Raw genomic sequence first — 23,896 nt, 5'->3', positions numbered from 1 at the left:
AAAATGGCAAACTGAATTACCTCTACAATTTATTTTTTTCTTATCTCCTCCCACCCCCACCCCCCAGGCTATATAGCTGATTTCAAGTATGTTAAATGCACTTATGATCCAGCTCTACTGTTCTTTTTTATAGCTTGTCTGGTCTCAGATCCTTCCAATCCATTCACCACAATGCTGTCAGAGAGTGACCTTTCTAAAATAGAAATCTCACGTTATTCCTCAGCTTCAGTGGCTCCCCACAATCAACAGGATCAAGTTCTTAGTACAGAATAGGGGAGGGGTGAGGGGAGGGGGAGAAGGAAGGGACAGGAAGGAGATGAGTAGGGGAGAGGGGAAGGAATGACAACTTTGCCTGTATCATTAGTTGCACCTCTCAGAAGGCCTGCTATTCAAACTTTACAGTCTAATTCCAAATCATTTTCAATTCTTTGATATATTTGTGTCTTTTATCATTTGCTTCTCCTTCTGCCTGTAATACATCAACCCCACTTTTCACACACCGAACTATGTTAAGCTTAAGTATCTACTTACCTTTAACAACTGAGAACTATATACAGCAGATGAGATTGAGAAAATTAGAAGGTGCATTGAGAAACTCCTCATCCTATTGCCAAGAAAAAACCTAAACTAAAACCTGTAACATATTTCCCAGCATAAAAAAGGGGTGTTAGATATTAAAGAATAGTTATTATGAAAAAAAAAAAGAATAGTCATTATCAATATTGTACCATGAGGTACACTGTGGGCTTTTGTTAACTACTCCAGAAATATAATTAGCATTCTGATAGGAAAATGCATTCCAGGTTCCAAAATAATTTACAAATCAATTTTGGAACACAGATTTGTCGAATGTTTTAAATACACATCAAATTTAGACTCTAACAGAGATGGCATTTCAAATCAGTGAAGAAAAGATGAACTGTTCAATAAATGGTGATGGGACAAATGGTAGCATTTTAGCATCTAGGAAAAAATAAAGTTGGATCCATACCTCACACTGTATTACCTGGATACATTCCAAATGTATCAAAGATTAAACTGTAAAAAAAAAAAAAAGAAACCATAAAGATACTAGAGGAAAATGTGAAAGAATTCCTTTATTAACTTTGGAGTAGGGAAGGCCTTTCTAACTAATGGTTCAAAATACAGAATCCATGAAAGACAAGATTAATCAACTCACCTAAATAAAAAATCAAAGACTTCTGCATGGTAAAAAAGCCCCATAAGCAAAGACTAAACAATTGGGCAAAAAAAAACTAGCCTAATTCATATCACAAAAGCCTAATGAATGAGGGGCGCCTATGAAAGCTCCAACAAATCAAAAAGAAAATGATCAACAACCAAAGAGAAAAAACATATTAACAGGCCAGAAAGAGAAAAATACAAATTGCTTTTAAAAATATAAGATGCTCAGCTTCACTCATAGTAAGAGAAATGCAAAATAACTGCTCTGAGATACCAATTATCACCTACTGGATTACCAATGGATATGGAGAATAAGTTTTTCATTCATTGTACTAGAAATATAAATTGGTACAACCGCCAGGGAAAACAATTTGGGAATATCTATCAAATTAACTATAAACTTTGACCCAATAGTTCCGCCCCTGGGATTAATAATCCTACAGACGTATGTACGTACGACATGTATACAAGCATTAGTCATAAAAGCAGATTAGAAAGTCTATCCACAGGTGACTACATAAATTAAGAGAGCTTTATACTGGTAATAAATTGTTCAGTAGAAAAATTAAGATGCAAAAGAGTATGTATAATATTCACCCATCCATATAAAAATTAGGAGAAAATATTACTTTATTCATATGTATTTGTATGGAAGAAGAAAACCCTAGAAGGATATGCAAATAAGTAATAACAGCAACTGTATCACCAGCAGGAAAGTTGTTGAGAAACTAGGCAGATGGTGAACAGGAATAGGAGCAAGCGTTTCTCAAATATTTTTAAAATTTTGTACAATGTGACTATATAACATAGTCTGAACATTAAATTTGTATATAAATAAATTTATGTAGAGCTAGGCAAAAACACTTTATTTTTCCCTTTTATTTACTCATGTCATTCCTCTATTCTACGCCAAAAATGTTTTAGAGGTGGCTGCCCAAAATGGAAGAGTGTACTAACAGGAGTTATAACCTCTACTTTTATGAGTTTCATCAGTTTATTTTCACAGTATGCCATAGTTTGATAAATTCATGTCTACATATTTAAGAATGGTACAGAGCTATAAAGAAACACGATTTCTCAGAGGGAGGTAACGAAAAATGGAGATGTAAATGAAAAATACACAGGGGTCCTCAGGAAAGCACACCAAAATTTAAAGACAGAAGTCAGCATTTCTCTATATTCAAGCAACAAAAATCCTCAGGGTGTTAAAATTAACATTCACTAGAAATATCATCTGGGGGCGCCTGGGTGGCTCAGTTGTTAAGCATCTGCCTTTGGCTCAGGTCATGATCCCAGAGTCCTGGGCTCCCTGCTCCGCAGGGAGCCTGCTTCTCCCTCTCCCACTCCCCCTGCTTGTGTTCCCTTTCTCACTGTGTCTCTCTCTCTGTCAAATAAATAAATAAAATATTTAAAAAAGAAAAAAGGAAGAAAGAAATATCATCTGTCCAGCAATACACAAAAGAGAGGGGGAAAAGACTCTAAAACATCAGAGTTTAGCTCTAACAACAAAAAAAGTAGCTTATTTTTCCAAAAATAATTTCTAATATGAGAAAATTATACCCATTAAAAAAGTCAAGATTTTAATTAGAAGTATGTGGACCATTCTACATTAAAAAAACAATGCTTAGGGGCACCTGGATGGCTCAGTCTGTTAAAAGTCCAACTCTTGATTTCAGCTCACTTTCAAGATCTCAGGGTCATGAGATCAAGCCCAGTTTCGGGCTCTGCACTGGATGTGGAGCCCTCTCTCTCTCTTTTTCCCTCTCCCTCTCACACTGCACCCTCCCACTCACACTCTCTCTCTCAAAAAAAAAGCTTAAAAGTTTGTCCATAAATTATGTAGCAAAAAAGATTCATAGATTACATCCATTACTATTAAAAGTATTTGAGTGGTAAACATTTAATTTGATATTATAATATGAACTACCAGATATTTTTAAATACTCTTCCACTCCAGTTTTCAATAAAAAATTTTTAAAAGTCTCTGTACTTACCCCCATTATCTGTTCTTTTTAAAGCTCCATCCTTATGAGGACACAGTTCACACCTCTGTTTTTAAAAAAGAAAGAAAACAAATTTTTCAGATTACCAAAGTATAACATCTTCCCTATAACCTCAAAACTATTAAAATGTGGGAACAGGGGCGCCTGGGTGGCTCAGTCAGTTAAGCGGCTACCTTTGGCTCAGGTCATGATCCCAGGGTCCTGGGATGGGGTCCCGCATCAGGCTCCCTGCTCAGCATAGAGTCTGCTTCTCCCTCTCCCTCTGCCCATTCCCCCTACTCGTGCTTGCTCTCTCACAAAAATAAATAAATAGAGTAAGTTTCAATGACATTGTCTCACTATGAAGAATATGCTCCTGGAGGTCACACGTGAGTATTTATTATTTGTACCCTACCTTGCTGCTCTCCAAAGAGGTTTTGCAGCATATAATAAAGTAATATAAACAAATTATGAAGGAAAATGAGAAGAAAATTAACATAAAATAGTGAATAAGTAATAAAACATAAGCCATTAGATCCTGTATTCGTCTTCCAGTATTTCACTCTCCCGATTTTCCTCTAACCTCTTTGGCAACACATGTCTGATCACCATGTCTAACCTTTAAATGAGGTAGTTCCTCAGGGCTCCGGCTTAAGATGCCTTCTCATTTCATGTCCAACACTAGTCAGTCTCGTATCTTCCATACATCTGTTACCAACTAAACTACAAGTATGTCAGTGACTCTCAAATTTTACCTCCTATTAAGCTCTGTCCTTGGATCCATACATAAAACTTCCTACAATTGCAATGGCACTTTAAGCACTGTCCAAAATCTACAGCAACACTTGCTCTTCCTGCAGTATTCCCTATCATTGTTTTTAAGTTTATTAATTTTTTTTAGTAATCTCAACACCAAATATGGGGCTTGAACTCACGACGCCACGATCAAGAATCACATGCTCTTGGGCACCTGGGTGGCTCAGTCATTAAGCGTCTGCCTTCGGCTCAGGTCATGATCCCAGGGTCCTGGGATCGAGTCCCACATCGGGCTCCCTGCTCCGCGGGAGGCCTGCTTCTCCCTCTCCCCCTCCTCCTGCTTGTGTTCCTGCTCTCGCTGTGTCTCTCTCTGTCAAGTAAATAGATAAAATCTTTAAAAAAAAAAAAAAAGAATCACATGCTCTTTTAGGGACCTGGGTGGCTCAGATGGTTTAAGTGTCTGCCTTCGGCTCAGGTCATGATCCTGGGGTCCTAGGATCGAGACCCATATCGGGCTCCCAGCTCAGTGGGGAGTCTGCTTCTCCCTCTCCCTCTGCTCCTGCTCATGCTCTCTCTCTCTATCGTCTCAAATGAATAAATAAAATCTTTAAAAAAAAAAAAAATCACATGCTCTTTTGACTGAGCCAGCCAAAGGCCCCTTCCCTATCTTTGTAAGGATACTCTCAACCACATATTGCCCATACAAGACACCTAGACATCATCTTTTGACAGCTTCACCCTACTCTCTAACTCATATTTAATCAAACAGTGTATTTTGCCCATTCATCCTCCTGAGTACTGGTGATATTTGACTACCTCTCTCCTTCTACACTACTATTAGCCAACTGCAAGCCAACATCAACTTTCATAAAGACCACTTCAGGGACCCCCACTCAATACTCTCCCCATACTTACTCTTACCTATACCACCAATCTAGAGCGAACTTCAAAAATACAGGTCCAAGTATATCACTACGCCATTTAATAAACATTTTAATGGTTTCCCTACATGATCTAGCCCCTACCTACCTCCACAACCCTCTCTTTTCAACATCTCACTGTCTAGGCAATACTGCCTTTTCTTCTTTCACTTTTGTTTTCTTTTAAATAAACTCTATGCCCAACATGGGGCTCGAACTCAGGATCAAGAGTCTCATACTCTACTGACGGAGAAATCCAGGTGCCCCTCTTCTTTCAGTTCTATAAATACTCCAAAGTTCATTCTTGCTTCACAGCCCTTAAGTGTGTTGTTTTTACTCTCCACCTGTAATGCCTGTCCTACACCCTAAGCCTCTTTCACAGCTGGATAACTTCTATTCAACCCACAAATTCTTGCTTAAAGTCACTTCCTCAAAGAAGATTTCCCTGATTCCCTCCATTAGATTAGGTGCCATATTACAAATTACCTACACTTCCTTCTTGTCATATATTGCAATCACAATTAACTATGCAATTATGTTTATCTCCTCTGCTAAAGTATAAGCTCCATTTCATGGCTGTAGCCCTAGCATCTATCCATCTCCAGATATGGTAACTCAAAAAATATATGATGAATAGACAGAAGAAGCAAAAACACAAGCACACTTGCAAAAACGCAGGCAATAATTTGGTTCTAAGAGATACAGCAACTTCTCTTATAGAAAGAAACACTATGAGTTGAGTGATTTAGCTTGTGGGAAAGAAAGAGTTGCTTTTAGAAGAATAACTAAATCTAATTTAAAGACTACATAGAACCAGAGATAATTACTCCTTGCGATGACTGGGTGTAAGAATGATTGTTTAGGGGGCGCCTGGGTGACTCAGTCGGTTAAGCGTCTGCCTTTGGCTCAGGTCATGATCCCAGCGTCCTGCGACGGGCTCCCTGCTCCTTAGGGAGTCGGCGTCTCCCTCTGCCCCTCCTCCCATTCGTTCTCTCAGTCTCTCTCTCTCTCTCAAATAAATAAATAAAATCTTTTAAAAAAAAAAATAATAATTTTTTAGCAATCAGGGAAGAAAAAATTTAGATTAGACCCTTAAACCTTACTGATCACTAATCCAAATTCAAAATGTTTAAAAAACAATTCCTTTTATTTTTTTAAAGATTTTATTTATTTATTTAGAGAGAGCAAGCGAGCTGGGGGGGAGGGGCAGAGGGAGATGGAGAGAGAGAATTTCAAGCGGACGCCCCCCTGAGCCCAACTCAGGGCTCAATCTCACAACCCTGAGATCATGACCTGAGTCAAAATCAAGAGTAGGACACTTAATCAACTGAGCCACCCAGGCACCTCATGAAAAACAATTTCAATAGAAGAGCTAGAAACATTTTAATTAGTCAAATCTAAGGAATTAAAAACATCTAGGGGCACCCGGGTGGCTCAGCTGGTTAGGCATCCGACTCTTGGTTTTGACTCAGGTCATGATTTTGGGCTCCTGAGATCGAGCCCCGCGTTGGGCTCTGCGCTCAGTGCAGAGCCTGCTTGTCCCTCTCCATCTGCTCCTCCCTGCACTCTCTCTCTTTTAAATAAATAATCTTTTTAAAAAAATGTCTATAAAGGGGCGCCTGGGTGGCTCAGTCAGTTAAGTGGCTGCCTCAGCTCAAGTCATGATCCCGGGGTCCTGGGATCAAGTCCCGCATCGGGCTCCCTGCTCAGCGGGGAGTCTGCTTCTCCCTCTGCCTCTCTCCCCAGCTTGTGCTCTCCCTCTCTCAAATAAATAGGTAAAATCCTTAAAAAAAAAAAAAGAAAGAAAGATAATTCCTAACATTCTAAGTGCAGTGAACATTAATTTTCATATACTGTTGATGGCACTATAATCCAATTCTTTTGGAGAGCAATTTAGCAACATGATTCAAGAAAAATACTAATTCAATTACTTCATTTCTGGAGAGCCAAAGGAAATAATATGATAGAAATAGCACTTATTAAATACTATGTGTCATTTTTACATCATTTATATACTTTAATTTCAAGACATGAAAATATATGTATACAAACATATATGGCTGTTTATAGCTATAAAAATTGTATAGGGACGCCTGGGTGGCTCAGTCAGTTAAGCAATCGACTCTTGGTTTTGGCTCAGGTCATGATCTCATGGTTGTGAGATCACGCCCTGTGTTGGGCTCCATGCTCAGCACTGAGTTTGCTTGAGATTCTCTCCCTCTCTCTCTCTGCCCCTCTCTCTACTCATGCATGCTCTCTTTCTCGCTCACAAAAATAAATAAAAATAAAATCTTTAAAAATTGTATAAAAAGGGCGCCTGGGTGGCTCAGTTGGTTAAGCGACTGCCTTCAGCTCAGGTCATGATCCCAGGGTCCTGGGATCGAGTCCCGTATCGGGCTCCCTGCTCAGCAGGGAGTCTGCTTCTCCCTCTGACCCTCCCCCCTCTCATGCTCTCTCTCTATCTCATTCTCTCTCAAATAAATAAATAAAATCTTAAAAAAAAAAAAGTTGTATAAAAAAGTTGGGATGCCTGGGCGGCTCAGTCACTTAAGCGTCTGCCTTCAGCTCAGGTCCTGATTCTGGGATCAGGTTCCCTAGTCAGTGGGAAGTCTGCTTCTCCCTCTCCCTCTGCCCATCCCCTCTGCTCATGGTCTCTCTATCAAATAAATAAAATCTTTAAAAAAAAATTGTATAAAAAGTCTAACTGTATAACAATGAGAGAAATAATGGTATATTCACATAGAAATAAACTCTAAAATACACAAAACATGCTCAACAGGACTATGGTGAAGATGGTAAGATTATGAGTGAATTTATTTCTTTATTCCAAAATATTTTGTTTCTTTTATAATTTAAATTTTTACAGAGATACATTACTACGTGCTGTGTCTTCCTACTAAAAACAAAAATAGATATATAGGAGACTTCTGAGAAAAAAAGTACAGGAAAAGAAAAGAAGGTTATGTTATAGTTAGAAGACTATACCCTAACTAAGGAAGGATCTGGTATGAGGGACCCTGAACCACAGAGACTCCAGATCCTACAGTAAACTAATTCAAACTGAAAAGTTTTTATTTTTTTTTTTTTACTTAAATTCAATTAGCATATAGTGTATTATTAGTTTCAGAGGTAGAGTTCAGTGATTCATCAGTCTTATGTAATACCCAGTGCTCACTACATCCCTTGCCCTCCTTAATGTCCATCACCCAGTTACCCCATCACCCTATCCCCCTCTCCCCTCCAGCAACCCTCAGTTTGCTTCCTATGATTAAGAGTCTCTTATGGTTTGTTGTCTCCCTCTCTGATTTCGTCTTGTTTTATTTTTCCCTCCCTCCCCCCATGATCCTCTGTTTTGTCAAACTGAAAAGTTTTATAGGGCAGGATGCACTCAAACATGTTACTATTACAATCCCACAGATTCATTATTATTTTTTTTTTAAAGATTTTATTTATTTATTTGAGAGAGAGACACAGCGAGAGAGGGAACACATGCAGGGGGAGTGGGAGAGGGAGAAGCAGGCCTCCTGCTGAGCAGGGAGCCCGATGCGGGGCTCGATCCCAGGACCCTCGGATCATGACCTGAGCCGAAGGCAGATGCTTAACGACTGAGCCACCCAGGCGCCCCTCATTATTATTTTAGTGAGTAGTCTTTAAAAGGTACAAGTAGGTGGCTAGGGCAGAGGAAAAAAATAATAAAAAATAAAGTACAAGTAAATCCTGTGAAAGGGAACACAGATTATAAGGAAATCAAACAAACAAGCAAGCACACATTGAAGATTTCACATTTTACCAAGGAAAAAAAAAAACCTTTAATTGAAATTGCCCAAACATGTGCAAGTTATACAAGTGGCTCTTTCTTTGCTACATCATATAGCATAATAAGAAATGATGCAACTATTTTCCATCTTTAGAATGGAGACATTAATTTCCAAATATTTTTTCTACTTTATATTAGATTCTTTTGCCAAAAGATAAAACCCACTAAGACTTCACTAAATCAAGTTCACCCAAAATACTGACCCTTGGGAGGCTGTGGCTATGTAACAATCTATTCTACTATATTGGTTTACCTAGACTGTGATTACTGTAATATTACAAGATACAACAAGGAAATAATTGAAAACAATACTATATGATGGTAAGAAAAAATAAAATGATAAAGGATAAGGTTTTAAGTTTGATCTTCCTCATATTATAATAAAAGATGTAATTGTGGCATAAAGTAGTATCTGTACGATAAAATATTTACTATCATTTTTTTTAAAAAAAAAAAAAAGATTTTTTATTTGAAAGAGAGCGTGCACATGCACAAGCAGAGGGAGGTGCAGAGGGAGAGCAAACTCCCCATTGAGCAAGGAGCCAGGACTCGATCCCAGGACCTGGTATCATGACCTGAGCCAAAGGTAGATGCTTTAACTGACTGAGCCACCCAAGCACCCCTCTTTTTTTAAGATTTTATTTTTGGGGTGCCTGGGTGGCTCAGTTGGTTAAGCATCCAACACTTGATATCAGTTCAGGTCATGATCTCAGGATTGTGACATCAAGCCTTGTATCACACTGAGTGTGGAGCCTGCTTAAGATTCTCTTTCTCTCACCAGGAAAAAAAAAAAAAAATAGATTTTCTTTTTGGGGCACCTGGGTCAGTTAAGCATCTGACTTCAGCTCAGGGTGTGATCCCAGGGTCCTAGGATCGAGCCCCATGTGGGGCTCCCTGCTTGGCAGGGAGTCTACTTGTTCCTCCCTGTCCCTCTCTCTGCCCCTCCCCCCCCACCGCCTGTGCTCACTTTCTCTCTCAAATAAATAAATAAAATCTTAAACAAAAAAAAAAAAAGATTTTAAGTAATCTCCACACCCATCATGGGGCTCAAACTCACAACCCCGAGATCAAGAGTCACATAGTCCACCAACTGAGCCAACCAGGAGCCCCATTTCTTCTTTAAAAAAAAAAAAAAAGATAAAAATAAATCTAAAATAACCTATCTTTTCTTTTACAAAGACTTATGGCTACGAGGGTAGAAATGAGCACCTCCAGTGCCAAGGCTGTGGTCTCCAAACAGCATTTCCCAAAGTTGCCAGGACTCCTGAAAGATGTAGATGATTCCTGGTCTAGGTCAAGCAAGCTCGAGATAACATTCTATCAGACAGCAAGGAAGCTATAAAAGACTACTTGATTCATGTCAAAAGGACTTAACAGCCAACCTAAAAACTTAAGGCCAGGGCACCTGGGTGGCTCAGTCAGTTAAGCATCTGCCTTAGGCTCAGGTCATGATCCCAGGGTCTTGGGATCAAGCCCCACATCAGGCTCCCTGCTCAGTGGAGAGCCTGCTTCTCCCTCTCCTTCCCTCTCATGCTCTCTCTCACTATCTCTGTCTCTCTCAAATAAATAAATAAAATCTTTAAAAAAAAAAAAAAAAAGGGAAATCACTTAAGGCCAAAAAAGATAATAACTGCAATGAACTGAAACATAATAAATTTTTTAAATATTATAAGCTGATAAGAATAAATCAATAAAGGATCAGGTTTTAAGTTTGATCTTCCTTATATAACAGATGTAACTGTGGCATAAAGAAGTATCTGCAGGGGGTGCCTGGGTGGCTCAGTCGTCAAGCGGGCTGCCTTCGGCTCAGGTCATGATCCCAACATCCTGGAATCGAGCCCTGCATCGGGCTCCTTGCTCAGCGGGAAGCCTGCTTCTCCCTCTCCCACTCCCCATGCTTGTGTTCCCTCTCTGGCTGTGTCTCTCTCTGTCAAATAAATAAATAAAATCTTTAAAAAAAAAAAAAAAAGAAGTATCTGCAGGATAAAACATTCACCATCATCATTTCTTTTTTTTTGCTTAAAATGAACTTCTACTTCCAAAACAGTTAAGTAAGCTTATAAAAGACAAACACACAGTTAACAGCCAGATTCTGGTTTCCCACCTGTAGTCAAAACTTGGAAGGGACCAGCAGAAGAAGTTTCCCAATTTTTTTTTTAAAGATTTTATTCTTTCATTTATTTATGTATTTATTTATTTGACAGCAAGAGAGAGACAGAGCAGAAGCAGGAGGAAGAGAGAGAAGCAGACTCCCTGTATCAGGCTTGCAACTCAGCAGGGAGTCTGCTTCTCCCTCTCACTCTGCCCCTTACCCCTCATGGTCGCTCACTCAAATTAATAAAATCTTTAAAGAAAAAAAAAAACAATCTAAGTTACATGATCTACTAAGAAATAGAAGAACGTTAATCATGCTTAAGATAAAAGACAATCAATGAAGGTCAACCAACCCTAAGATGACCGAGGCACTGGAATTAGGCTTTAAATAACTATTATAACTGAGTTCTAAAAGAAAAATAAAAATGTACCTATATTAAGTGAAATAGGAAATCTCAGCAAAGCAAAAGACAGTATAAAAAAGAATTAGGGGCACCTGAGTGGCTCAATCGGTTAAGCGTCCAACTCTTGATCTCAGCTCAGGTCTTGATCTCAGGGTCCTGAAACGGAGCCCCAATGCATGCTGGGCATGGAGCATGCTCAAGATTCTCTCTCCCTCTCCCTCTGCCCCTCCCCTACCTCTCCCGCTCAAAAAAAAAACAAAAAACAAAAACAATATATGAAGTGAAACATTTACTGGACAGGCTTAACAACAAAATCAAGATGACAAACGAAAGAGTCACTGACTCTGAAGCTACATTACCTCTCATCTTTAATCTGAAAAAGAGAAAATAGTGGAAAAAAATTAACAAGGCTTCAGGGACCTATTGTACAGTGTCAAGAAATCTAACATGTGTAATTGATGGTCTGGAAAAGCAGGAGGAAAAGTGGTGAGGAGGAAGAGAATATGGAATATGAGAATAGGGCAAAAAGTAAGTTTTGAAAAATAGTGGATAAAATTTGTATTTTAAGAAAGAGAACTTTAGGGGCGCCTGGGTGGCTCAGATGGTTAAGCGTCTGCCTTTGGCTCAGGTCATGATCCCAGAGTCCTGGGATCAAGTCCCACATTGGGCTCCCTGCTCAGTGGGGAGCCTGCTTCTCCCTCTGCCTCTCTCTCTCTCTCTGTCTCTTATGAATAAATAAATAAAATCTTAAAAAAAAAAGAGAACTTTATAGATTCAAAAATCTCAGTGAGCCCCAAGTACCCAAACTGCTTGCTGAAAAGCAAACAAAGGCGAGAATGTCAAGGAGCCAAGTGAAAAGGACGTATCAAATAAAGGGGAACAGTTTTTAGATAAATGGCTAATTTCTCATCATAAACTCTGGAAGTCAAAAGAGAGTGAAACAAAATCTTTAAAGTGCTTCAAGAAAAACAACTGTAGTTCAACCCCAGAATTCTATATTCAACTAATATGTCCTTCAAAAATGAAAGTGAAACAGGTATTTTCACACAAAAGGCAGCAAACAGATTTCATCACCAGGAGGCATCACAACAAAGGCTAAGGAAATTCTTCATAATGAAGAAAAATGGTACTAAATGAAAATGTAAATCTTTAGGAACCAAAAAAGAGGACCACGAATGGTAAATATCTGGAAAATATAGAAGAATTTTAGTTCTTAAATTCTTAAAAATACAAGTAATTATTGAAAGCAAAAATTATAATATTGTTTTTTGGGGGTTATAACAGAGAGATCTAATACATATGACAATAGCATAACTGAGCAGACAGAGGTTATGTCAAAGAATCTCTATGACTGCAACATTTCGATACATTTAAGAAGAGGTACAATATTAACTGTAAGTGGTATGCTATATAAATGGACAATAAAAAGGTAAGGAAAATATACTGAAATTACCACTGGAATGCTAAGAAATTAATACAAAGAGAAACAGCTTTACAAAACTCATATATTGGGGCGCCTGGGTGGCTCAGACGGTTGGGCGTCTGCCTTCGGCTCGGGTCATAATCCCAGAGTCCTGGGATCGAGTCCCACATCGGGCTCCCTGCTCCTTGGGAGCCTGCTTCTCCCTCTGCTTCTCTCTCTCTCTCTCTGTCTCTCATGAATAAATAAATAAAATCTTTAAAAAAAAAAAAAAACTCATATATTAAAAATTCTCCTCAACAAGCAAAAAACTTAAGTTGGACCCCTTATTTATATCATACATAAAAGTAACTCAAAATGGGTCATATACTTAAATGTAAGAGCTAACACTATAAAAGTCTTAAAATGAAACAGTAATAAATCTACAGGACCTAGAAGTGAACAGAGATTTCTTAGATACAAGTAAAAGCTGGTCCTTTGGAAAGATTAACAAAGTTGATAAACCTCTAGCTAAATGGATATAAAGCATACACATAAATTACCAGTATGAACAAAAAAGGAGGAATTATCACTAGAGAATCCATAGATAGTAAAAAAATAAAAGACTATTAACTTTATGTTAATGAATTTAACAACTTAGATGAAATGGAAAAATTCCTGGAAAAACACAACTTACCAAAAAATTGATGAGATGAAACAAAAATCTGAAGCGCCCTTTAAATTGAATTCATTCTGAAAATCCTTCCCCAAAATAAAACTCTAGGCTCAGACTTTTTCACTGGTACATTCCTTCAAACACCAAGGAAGAAAGCATCAACTTCACACAAACACTTCCAGAATATAAAGAACACTTCTGAAATTATTTTCTAAGCTCACCATGAATAATACTAACAAACACACCTAATAATATTAGGTAATAATACCAATAATACCAAAACCTGAACAGAAAATACAAAAAAAGAAAATTATAGACTAACATCCCTAAGGTACATAGACGCAAAAATATTTAATAAAACATTAGCAATTTCAATACAGCAATATATAAAAAGGATAATACACCATAACCAAGTAAAATTTATCCCAAGAATACAAGATTGAGGGGTGCCTGGGTGGCTCAGTCAGTTAAGCATCTGCTTTCCACTCAGGTCATGATCCCAGGGTCTTGGGATCCAACCCAGCATCGGACTCCCTGCTCAGCAGGGAGCCTGCTTCTCCCTCTCCCACTTCCCCTGCCTGTGCTCGCTCTCTGTCAAATAAATAAAATCTTCAGAAAAAATAAGAATACAAGATTGATATAACATTTGAAAATAAAACAATGAAATTCACTATATTATGCAGAAATACATAATTATCTCAACAGATGTAGAAAAAAACATTAGACAAAACTCAATATCCATTCATGCCATAAACTGTTAGAAAACTAGGAATAGATTTTACACAACCTGTTTTTTTGTTTTTTTTTTTTTTAAAGATTTTATTTATTTAACAGAGAGAGACACAGCAAGAGAGGGAACACAAGCAGGGGGAGTGGGAGAGGGAGAAGCAGGTTTCCCGCAGAGCAGGGAGCCCGACGCGGGGCTCGATCCCAGGACCCTCTGGGACCATGACCTGAGCCGAAGGCAGACGCTTAACAACTGAGCCACCCAGACGCCCCACACAACCTGTTTATTAATCATATCCTTTCATTCTGTACTTTTGATACTTTGGGCCTTGGTAACCCTTCTCAGGACTATCTAATTCCTGAAGATAACTAACAATGCTCCAGCTAGCTTTCATATGCAAACCAACCAATACAGAGACCATAGCCCCAACCATCTCTATTTTATACTCTGGCCACAATATTCCCCTACTCTAATCACCCCAGGGGTGACAACCACCCCAAATACCAGACAACTATGGGCAGCCCCTAAGCCACAAAGCACTTGAAATTATTCAAACTAGAGAATCCTAAACCTGGTTACCATTCCTTGACTATTCCTTTCCATGGAAACCAAAATAAAGGATCTTGCCTTTATTTTCATGATTTACAACTTTATAAAGGATTCCTTTACAACAGGAATCCTCTCCTGATCTGTCACAGGCCTTGTTGCCATACTTAGATAATAATAAAACCTATATATTTAAACAGCCTGATAAAGGTCATTAACAAAAAGCCTACAGCTGACATCATAATTAATGGTATGAAGCTGAATGCCTTCCCTAAAGAATGGGAACAGGACTAAGGTACATGCAATAAGGGAAGAAAATTAAAAGAATGCAAAGTGGAAAGAGGTAAAAATTATAACATGATCATCTCCTACAAATATCTGATTTATCTACCAAAAATACAGAATCAATGAGTTATGTAAGGTTGTAAGACAGAAGTCAATATAAGTCAATTCTATTGCCATATTATAAGAAAAAATAATTAGGAAATTGAATTCTTTAAAACACCACTTACAGTAACATCAAAACCAGGAAAAATCTAAAAACAAAACAAAACATTTTTTTTACACAAAGGACACACAAGACCAAAGACTGAAAACTACAAAATATTGCTGAGAAAACAAAGATGACCTAAAGAAATGGAGATATACCATGCTAATGAAAAGGAAGACTCAACCCTGTTAACATGTCAATTCTCCTCAAACTGATCTATAGACTGAAAGCAATGGTTATCATCCATTATATCACCCATCATCATATCACCCATCAGCAATGGTTATCATCATCATATCCCATCAACCCATCAACCCATCAACCTTTCTGAAGTGATAGAAAAGCTAATATTTTTTTACATTTTTTATTTATTTAAGAGAGAGCAAGAGAGAGAGAGCGTGTGCAAGCCCAGAGGGAGAGGGAGAAGCAGACTCCCCGCTAAGAAGAAAGCCTGATGTGGGGCTTCATCCCAAGACCTTGAGATATGACCTGAGCTGAAGGCAGATGCTTAACTGACTGAGCCACCCAAGTGCCCCTGGAAAAGCTAATATTGAGATTTATATGGAAATGCTAAAAACTTCAGTATACAAAGCAATCTTGAAAAGGATGAAAAAGGTTGCTGGACTTGCAAAACGGACTTCAAGAGTTATTATAAAATACAAATAATCAAATTAGTATTGTAATGATATAAGGATGGACAATTAGATCAATGGAACAGAATGAATATTCCTGAAATAGAGCCCACTTATGCAGCCAAGTGCTGTTTCACCAAAGCAAGCCACTGAGGAATGGAGACTCTTTTCAACAAATGGTGCAGAAATAATGGGATATCCAGACACAAAAAACAAAAACAAAAACAAAACACCTACAAAACTTAATTTGAGATACATTAGAGACCTAAATATAAATTAGCAAAAACAAAGTTTTAGAAAAAACAAAGGGAAGTACCTTCATGATGTCAGGGTTAGGCAAAAGTGTCTTAGGACATACATACATAGTAAAAGAAAAAACTGACAAATTACACTTCATCAGACTTACATATTTCTGCTCATCAAAAGCACAGTTAAGAAAGTAAGTAAAAAACCACAGTCTTGGAGAAACTACTTACAAAGCATTTATCTAACAGAACATACCAGGACATATAAAGACCTTCTGCAATTAAAAAAAAAAAAAAAAAAGACAATAAAGAAAGAAAAAAAGGAGAGAAAGAAGGAAAAGGGCTAAAGGTTTGAGCAGACTCTTCCCAAAAGAAAACACATAAATGGTCAATAAGGAAATTAAAAAATTAAAATGTACTCAACATCACTAGTCAGTATGAAAATGTATAAAAAAGCACAATACCACTTCCACTCAAGATCAAGTAAGAGGGACCAGATTCTGCCTTCTGCATGAAATAACAAAAACCTAACAAAATATTTGAAACAAAAGCCCTAAAGATTTTGGACAAGTAATGAAAGACAGTAATCCTGGGACACAAGAAACAAACAACAGAGGCCATATATTTGCCCAGCTTACTGCCTTGAGAGTTTCCATGCCATGAACAAGGAGAAGAAACCCAGGCAGAGCATGTGGTCTTCCCAGATTGAAGAAATACAGCTGGGAGTCCAAGGAAGCCAAGGTGGCTACAGGTCACATGGGAGACCACTGAGTAGAGCTGAAGAGAGAGAAAAATGAAGAGATCTACAGAGGCTTACCCTAAAAAATGTTGAGTGAGGAATCAGCACTTGCATGTGGAGAACTATTCAAGGCCAGGGAGAGAACCACCAGATGATTCAGAAATAACAGCACCAGAACTCACACAAGGATGCAAATAATGCTTGTTCCCAAAAGCCAGAATAAAAAAAAAACACCTAATAATTAATACTGCATCAGAGATCCGAAAGGGACAAACGTTTCTAATAACTGAACCATGTCACAGAACAAAGTACAAAAGTATTTGTAGGCATACTAAAATGGAGACATAACAAGATAAAATTTACAATGACTAAAAATCAATACAAACTTAAAAGACATACAGAGAAGAAACAAATCACACCCAATAATGAAACAAAAACCAGTCAAACCAATCTTGAAATGACAGATAATAGAATTGGTACACAAATCCTATAAAACAATTATAGTGAATACATTCCATACATTCAAAAGCTGGAAAAAACATTAAATATGTTAAGTAGAAATATGAAAATTTTTTAAAACTTTAAACTTCTAGAAATGAAATTACAAGGTCAAAGATAAAAAAAACATACTATGAGATTTACAGCACAAGAACTCAAGTTAATAGCTACTAACCAAAATGAAACACATAGAAAAACTACTTTAAAAAACAAACAGAGAGGGGCGCCTGGGTGGCTCAGTCGTTAAGCATCTGCCTTTGGCTCAGGTCATTATCCCAGGGTCCTGGGATCGAGCCCCGCATCGGGCTCCTCGCTCTGCAGGAGGCCTGCTTCTCCCTCTCCCACTCCCCCTGCTTGTGTTCCCTCTCTCGCTGTATCTATCTCTGTCAAATGAATAAATAAAATCTTTTTTAAAAAATAAATAAAAAACGAACAGAGAAAATTAATTAATTAATTAATAATTTAAAAAATGAACAGAGTATGGGGCACTGGGCTGGCTCAGTCAATACAGCATGTGACTTTTGATCTCAGGGTCATGAATTCAAACCCCTAGCTGAGCATACAGTTTACTTAAAAAAAAAAAAAAAAGAATAGACTATAAATTAGCTTTAAGATAACTTCAAAAGGCCAAATATATTTGTATTTGGAGCCACTAAAGAACAGATAATACAGGGGAAAAAATCAGAAATCGGAAAAAATGTCAACAATTTGCCACATTTAATGATATTATAAACACATACAACAAAGCACCCTTTAAATAAACACGAGCAATAGAAACATTAAGAAATGTAAACTGTGTCAACTATACCCAAAGAAATAAATATAAACTAAAACATATGATTAAGCTGCCAAAAATCAGAGATAAAGAAAAAAGTCTTTAATAAAGCAGCCAGAGAAAAAAGGTCATGTTACATCATAGAGAATAAAAACAAAGTTAAAGTGGTTATATTAATATCACATGAAGTAGATTTAAAAATCAATTATCAAGAAAAAAGAGGATCAGGGCGCCTGGGTGGCTGTTAGTTAAGTTTCTGCCTTCAGCTCAGGTCATGATCCCAAGACCTGGAATTGAGCCCCACACATCAGGCTCCCTGCTCAGTGGGGAGTCTGCTTCTCCCTCTCCCTCTGCCTCTCTCCCCGCTCATGCTCTCTCTCTCTCTCTCTCTCAAATTAAAAAAAAAAAAAAGAAAGAAAAAAGAGGATCATTTCCCCAAGATAAAGGATTTAATGCAGGTGAATTCTACCAAACATTTAAAGAGTTTAATACCCATTCTTCTCAAAATATTACAAAAATACAAAAAAAAAAATTAAGAGGAAGGAAAACTTCAAAATTTATTCTATGAGGCCAACATTACCGATACCAAAACCAGATAAAGATACTACGAGAACAGAGAACTACAAGTAAATATCTCTAATGAATATAAATGCAAACATCCTCAACAAAATATTAGTAAACTGAATCTAACAATACATTAAAAGAAGCATTCACCATGACCAAGTGGGATTTATTACTGGGATGCAATAGTCACTACTAAATCAACGTGATATATTAACAGGAGAAAGGATAAAAACGATATGATCATCTCAATAGATGCAGAGAAAGCACTGGACAAAATACAATATCCATTCATGATAAAATCCCTCAACAAAGTAGTTGTTCAGGGAACATATCTCAGCACAATGAAGACCATATACGGCAAACCCACAGCTGACATGAGAGTCGATGGTAAAATACTGAGAGCTTTTCCTGTAAGATCAGAGACTGAGACAAGAATGTTCACTGTAGGGCGCCTGGGTGGCTCAGTTGGTTAAGCGACTGCCTTCGGCTCAGGTCATGATCCTGGAGTCCCGGGATCGAGTCCCGCATCGGGCTCCCTGCTTGGCAGGGGGTCTGCTTCTCCCTCTGACCCTCCCCCCTCTCATGTGCTCTCTCTCTCTCATTCTCTCTCTCAAATAAATAAATAAAATATTTAAAAAAAAAAAAAGAATGTTCACTGTAACCACTTTTATTCAACATAGTATTGGAACTCCTGGCTGCAGCCATCAGACAGGAAAAAGAAATAAAAGGCACCTGGGTGGCTCAGTCAGTTAAGCATGTGCCTTCAGCTCAGGTCATGATCCCAGGGTCCTGAGATCGAGTCCCACATCAGGCTCCTTGCTCAGAGAACTTGCTTCTCCCTCTGCCTACCACTCTCCCTGCTTGCTCTCTCTCTCTCTCTCTCTCTCACAAATAAGTAAAGAAAATAAAATAAAATAAAAACAAAACAAAACAAAAGAAATAAAAAGCATCCTCGGGGGCGCTTAGGTGGCTCAGTTGGTTAAGCGTCTGCCTTCAGCTCAGGTCATGATCCCAGCGTCCCAGGATGGAGCCATGTCAGGCTCCCTGCTCAGAGGGGGGTCTGCTTGTCCCTGTCCCTCTGCTCCTCTGCCCACTTGTACGTGCACTCTCTCTTTCTCACTGATTCACTCTCTCCAATAAATATTTTTAAAAAGAGAAATAAAAAGCATCCAAATGGGTAAGGAAGAAGTAAAACTGTCACTATTTGCAGATGACATGATACTCCACATAGAAAACTCTAAAGACTCCACCAAAAAATTTTAAGGACAGAAGATAAAAAATTAATATACAGAACTGTTGCATTTCTATACATTAATAATGAAATAGCAGAAAAAAATTTAAAAAAGAATCCCATTTACAATTACATCAAAAATAAAATACCTAGGAATGAACTTAATGAAGGAGGTAAAAGACTGTACTCTAAAAACCATAAAACACTGATTAAAGAAACTGAAAACAACATAAAAAAATGGAAAGATTCCATGCTCAAGGAATGGAAGAACCCATATTGTTAAAATATCCATACTACCCACAGTAAGCTATAATCCCTAACAAAAAAGGAACATGTTTCACATAACTACAATAAAACTAAAATTTGTACAGAACCACAAGACTCCAAATGGCCAAAGCAATCTTGAGAAAGAAGACCAAAGTTGGAGGTACCACAACCCCAGATTTCAAGATATACAATGCTATAATAATTAAAACAGTATGGTACTGGCACAAAAACAGACACACAGATTAGTGGAACAGAATAGGGAGCTCAGAAATAACCCCACTCTTTTATGGTCAATTAATCTACAACAAAAGAAGCAAGAATATACAATGGGGAAAAGACAGACTCTTCAACAAAGGGTGCTGGGAAAACCGGACAGCAACATGCAAAAGAACAAACCTGGACCACTTTCTTAGTCACACACAAAAATAAACTCAAAATTGATTCAAGACCTCAATGTGAGACCTGACACCAGAAAACTATTAGAAGAAAACATTGGCAGTTAAAATTTTTGACATCAGCCATAGAAACATTTTTCTAGATATGTCTCCTCAGGCAAATAAAAGCAAATATAAATAAAAATAAAAGCAAAAATAAACTTTGGGACTACATCAATATGAAACGCATTTGCACAGCTAGGGATAACCTCAACTAAACAAAAAGGCAACCCACTGAATGGGAGAAAATATATGCAAATGATATATCTGATAAGGGGTTAACATCCAAAATATATAAATAACTTCTACAACTCAACACCAAAAACATCTGATTACAAAGTGGGCAGAAGCCCTGAATGGACATTTCTCCAAAAGAGGCACACAGATGGCCGACAAACACATGAAAAGATGCTGAACATCATTCATCATCAGGGAAATGCAAATCAAAACCACAAAGAGATTATCACCTCACACCTGTTAGAATGGTTAAAATAAAAAATACAAGAAACAAGAGTTGGTGAAGATGTGGAGGGAAAAACACCCCTCATACACTGTTGCTGGGAATGCAAATTGATGCAGCCATTGTAGAAAACAGTATGAAGGTCTCAAAAAATTAGGAACAGAAGTATCATACAATTCAGTAATTCCACTTCTGAGTATTTACCCAAATAAAACAAAAACACTAATTCAAAAAGATATATGCAAAAAGAGAGAGAGAGAGATGCACCTCTATGTTTACTGCAGCATTTATTTACCATAGCTGAGATATATAAGTAACCCAAGTGTCCATGGATAGATGAATGGATAAAAGGGTGTGTGTGTGTGTAATGAAATATTACTCAGCCATAAAAAAAAAAGAATGAACTCTTTCCATTTGCGACAACATGAAAGAACCCACAGAGTATAATGCTAACTAAAATAAGTCAGACTAGGAAAGACAAATACCATTACAATTTTGCTTACGCGTAGAAACTAAAAAATAAAACAAATGAAGGAACGAACAAACAAAACAGAAACAGACCCATAAAACAGACCCATAGAAAACTGGTAGTTGCCAGAGGGGTGGAGGGATGGGTAAAACAGATTAAGGAGATTAATAGTAAAGGGCATTAAAAGTACACTTATCCGGGCGCCTTGGTGGCTCAGTCGGTTAAGTGTCTGCCTTCGGCTCAGGTCATGATCCCGGGGTCCTGGGACTGAGCACCGCATCGGGCTCCCTGCTCAGCAGGAAGCCTGCTTCTACCTCTCCCACTCCCCCTGCTTGTGTTCCCTCTCTCACTGTGTCTTTGTCAAATAAATAAATAAAATCTTTAAAAAAAATAAAGAAAACTCAAATCAATGACTTCACTTGTACCTGAAGACATTAGAAGGACAAAAGCAAGAAATAAAGATCAGAGCAAAAATCAATGAAATATAAATCAAAAACAATAGAGCAAATTCACTGAAATCAAAAGCTAGACTTCCTCCATTTACTGAATGATGGAGATGTACTTTTCCCTCTTACAAAATACAAACAAAAACTGCGGATAATATAAACAAAACAAATATATTCTGAAACATGTTAAGAAGGCAAATTAGCGGGGCACCTGGGTGGTTCAGTCGTTAAGCGTCTGCCTTCGGCTTAGGTCATGACCCCAGGGTCCTGGGATCGAGCCCCACATCGGGCTCCCTGCTGCGCGGGAAGCCTGCTTCTCCCTCTCCCACTCCCCCTGCTTGTGTTCCCTCTCTTGCTGTCTCTCTCTCTGTCAAAATAAATAAATAAATTCTAAAAAAAAAAAAAAAAGGCGGCAAATTAGCTAGAAACCATGGGACCCAAGGAATAACATGGCAGTGAGGTTACCTAGGTTTTCTTTTTGCCTGATATATCCCACTCTTGGAATGTAAGTCAGCAACCCAGAAGCACCAACAAGCACAGACCCCCCACCAAAAAATCTCAACAAAAGGCTTCCTGTCTGTCTCTCTAGACAAACAACCAGGAAGGGATCATATTAGCTAGGAAGGAAAACTTTTATTAGACAGATACTCTACCTAGCTTAACATCACAGAAAAAAACTGATCCCACCCACTTCTGCATGGTTAAGTGGGGAACCCAGACATCCACCCTTGTGAGATTATGAGTCATGCCAAGACTACCATTGGGGTAGTGTAAGAGCAGGTCAAGTAGAGAACCAGAATTTTCAGCCTCACTGGCTGATAAAGACCATGTCCCCCCATGGAGACAACAAGGGAAGCCTGGACGTCCACCTTCATCTGGCAGTAACAAGGGAACCGACTCTATCCCCTGGGGTGGTATCAGAAGGTACAGCAAGGAGGGCGCCTGGGTGGCTCAGTTGGTTAAGCGACTGCCTTCAGCTCAGGTCATGATCCTGGAGTCCCGGGATCGAGTCCCGCATCCGGCTCCCTACTCGGCAGGGAGTCTGCTTCTCCCTCTGACCCTCCTCCCTCTCATGCTCTCTGTCTCTCATTCTCTCTGTCTCAAATAAATAAATAAAATCTTTAAAAAAAAAAAAAAAAAGAAGGTACAGCAAGGAGTTAGGGGTTTCATCAACACAGAGTGGTAAGTGAGGCCACATCCATTGTGGAGATCAGGTAGAGAGTCATAATTTCACAACTCTGTCCAGCATTAACAATCAGCCTCCCGGGGCGCCTGGGTGGCTCAGTCGGTTAAACGGCTGCCTTCGGCTCGGGTCATGATCCCAGGGTCCTGGGATCGAGCCCCGCATCGGGCTCCTTGCTCGGCGGAGAGCCTGCTTCTCCCTCTCCCTCTGCCTGCCTCTCTGCCTACTTGTGCTCTCTATCTCTCTGTCAAATAAATAAATAAAATCTTAAAAAAAAAAAAAAAAAATCAGCCTCCCTTCAAATGTCAACAAAGGCCCAACAGGGAACATTAAGTTCATCCCACACCTGGCAAAAGGGTATGACACCCACAACTCCCTCCTGTCAGGCACGTGTCAGAGAAAGCCAGCTAAAACAGGTTTATGTAAGATGCAAAGTCTCATAACGTAACACAAAAATGTTCAGGTTTCAATCAAAAATCATTTGTCGTAACAAGAACCAGAAGATCTCAAACTGAATGAAAAAAGACAATCAATAGGAGCCAACACTGAGATATTTGTAATTTTAACATCTGACAAATGTTAGAATTATCTGATGAAGATTTAAAGCAGCCATAATAAAAATGACTCAATGGGGTGCCTGGGTGGCTCAGTCGGTTAAGCATCTGCCTTCAAGTTCAGGTCATGATCCCAGGTCCTGGGATCGAGCCCCAAGCTGGGCTCCAGCCCCGAGCCAGGCTCCCTGCTCAGCGGGGAGTCTGCTTCTCCCCTTCCCTCTGCCTGCTGCTTCCCCTGATTATTCTCTCCCTTCCTCTCTCTGTCAAATAAATAAATAAAATTTTTTTAAAAAATCATTTTTTTTTAAATGACTCAATAAAGGGCACCTAGCTGGCTTAGTCTGTAGAGTATGTGACTCTTCCTCTCTGGGCTATAAATTCAAGTCCATTTTGGATATACAGA

At 38.5% G+C, this 23,896-nt stretch overlaps 1 protein-coding gene across 13 annotated transcripts in view; it reads right to left on the bottom strand.

The window, feature by feature from the left end:
* Positions 1–23,896, bottom strand: part of MLLT10 (MLLT10 histone lysine methyltransferase DOT1L cofactor) — a 210,337-nt gene that overhangs the window by 152,292 nt on the left and 34,149 nt on the right. For all 13 annotated transcript variants that reach the window (XM_081820715.1, XM_081820713.1, XM_081820717.1 and 10 more), the window contains one exon: positions 3,180–3,234. In XM_081820715.1, coding sequence (XP_081676841.1) covers positions 3,180–3,234 — 55 coding nt within the window. The remainder of the gene's footprint in view (positions 1–3,179; positions 3,235–23,896) is intronic.

This window comes from Leptonychotes weddellii, chromosome 5, assembly GCF_054177405.1.
Source record: "Leptonychotes weddellii isolate Sample4059 chromosome 5, ASM5417740v2, whole genome shotgun sequence".
Lineage (NCBI taxonomy): Eukaryota > Metazoa > Chordata > Mammalia > Carnivora > Phocidae > Leptonychotes > Leptonychotes weddellii.
Note: the sequence above shows the minus strand (reverse complement) of the source record. Positions and strands in the feature narration are given on the sequence as shown.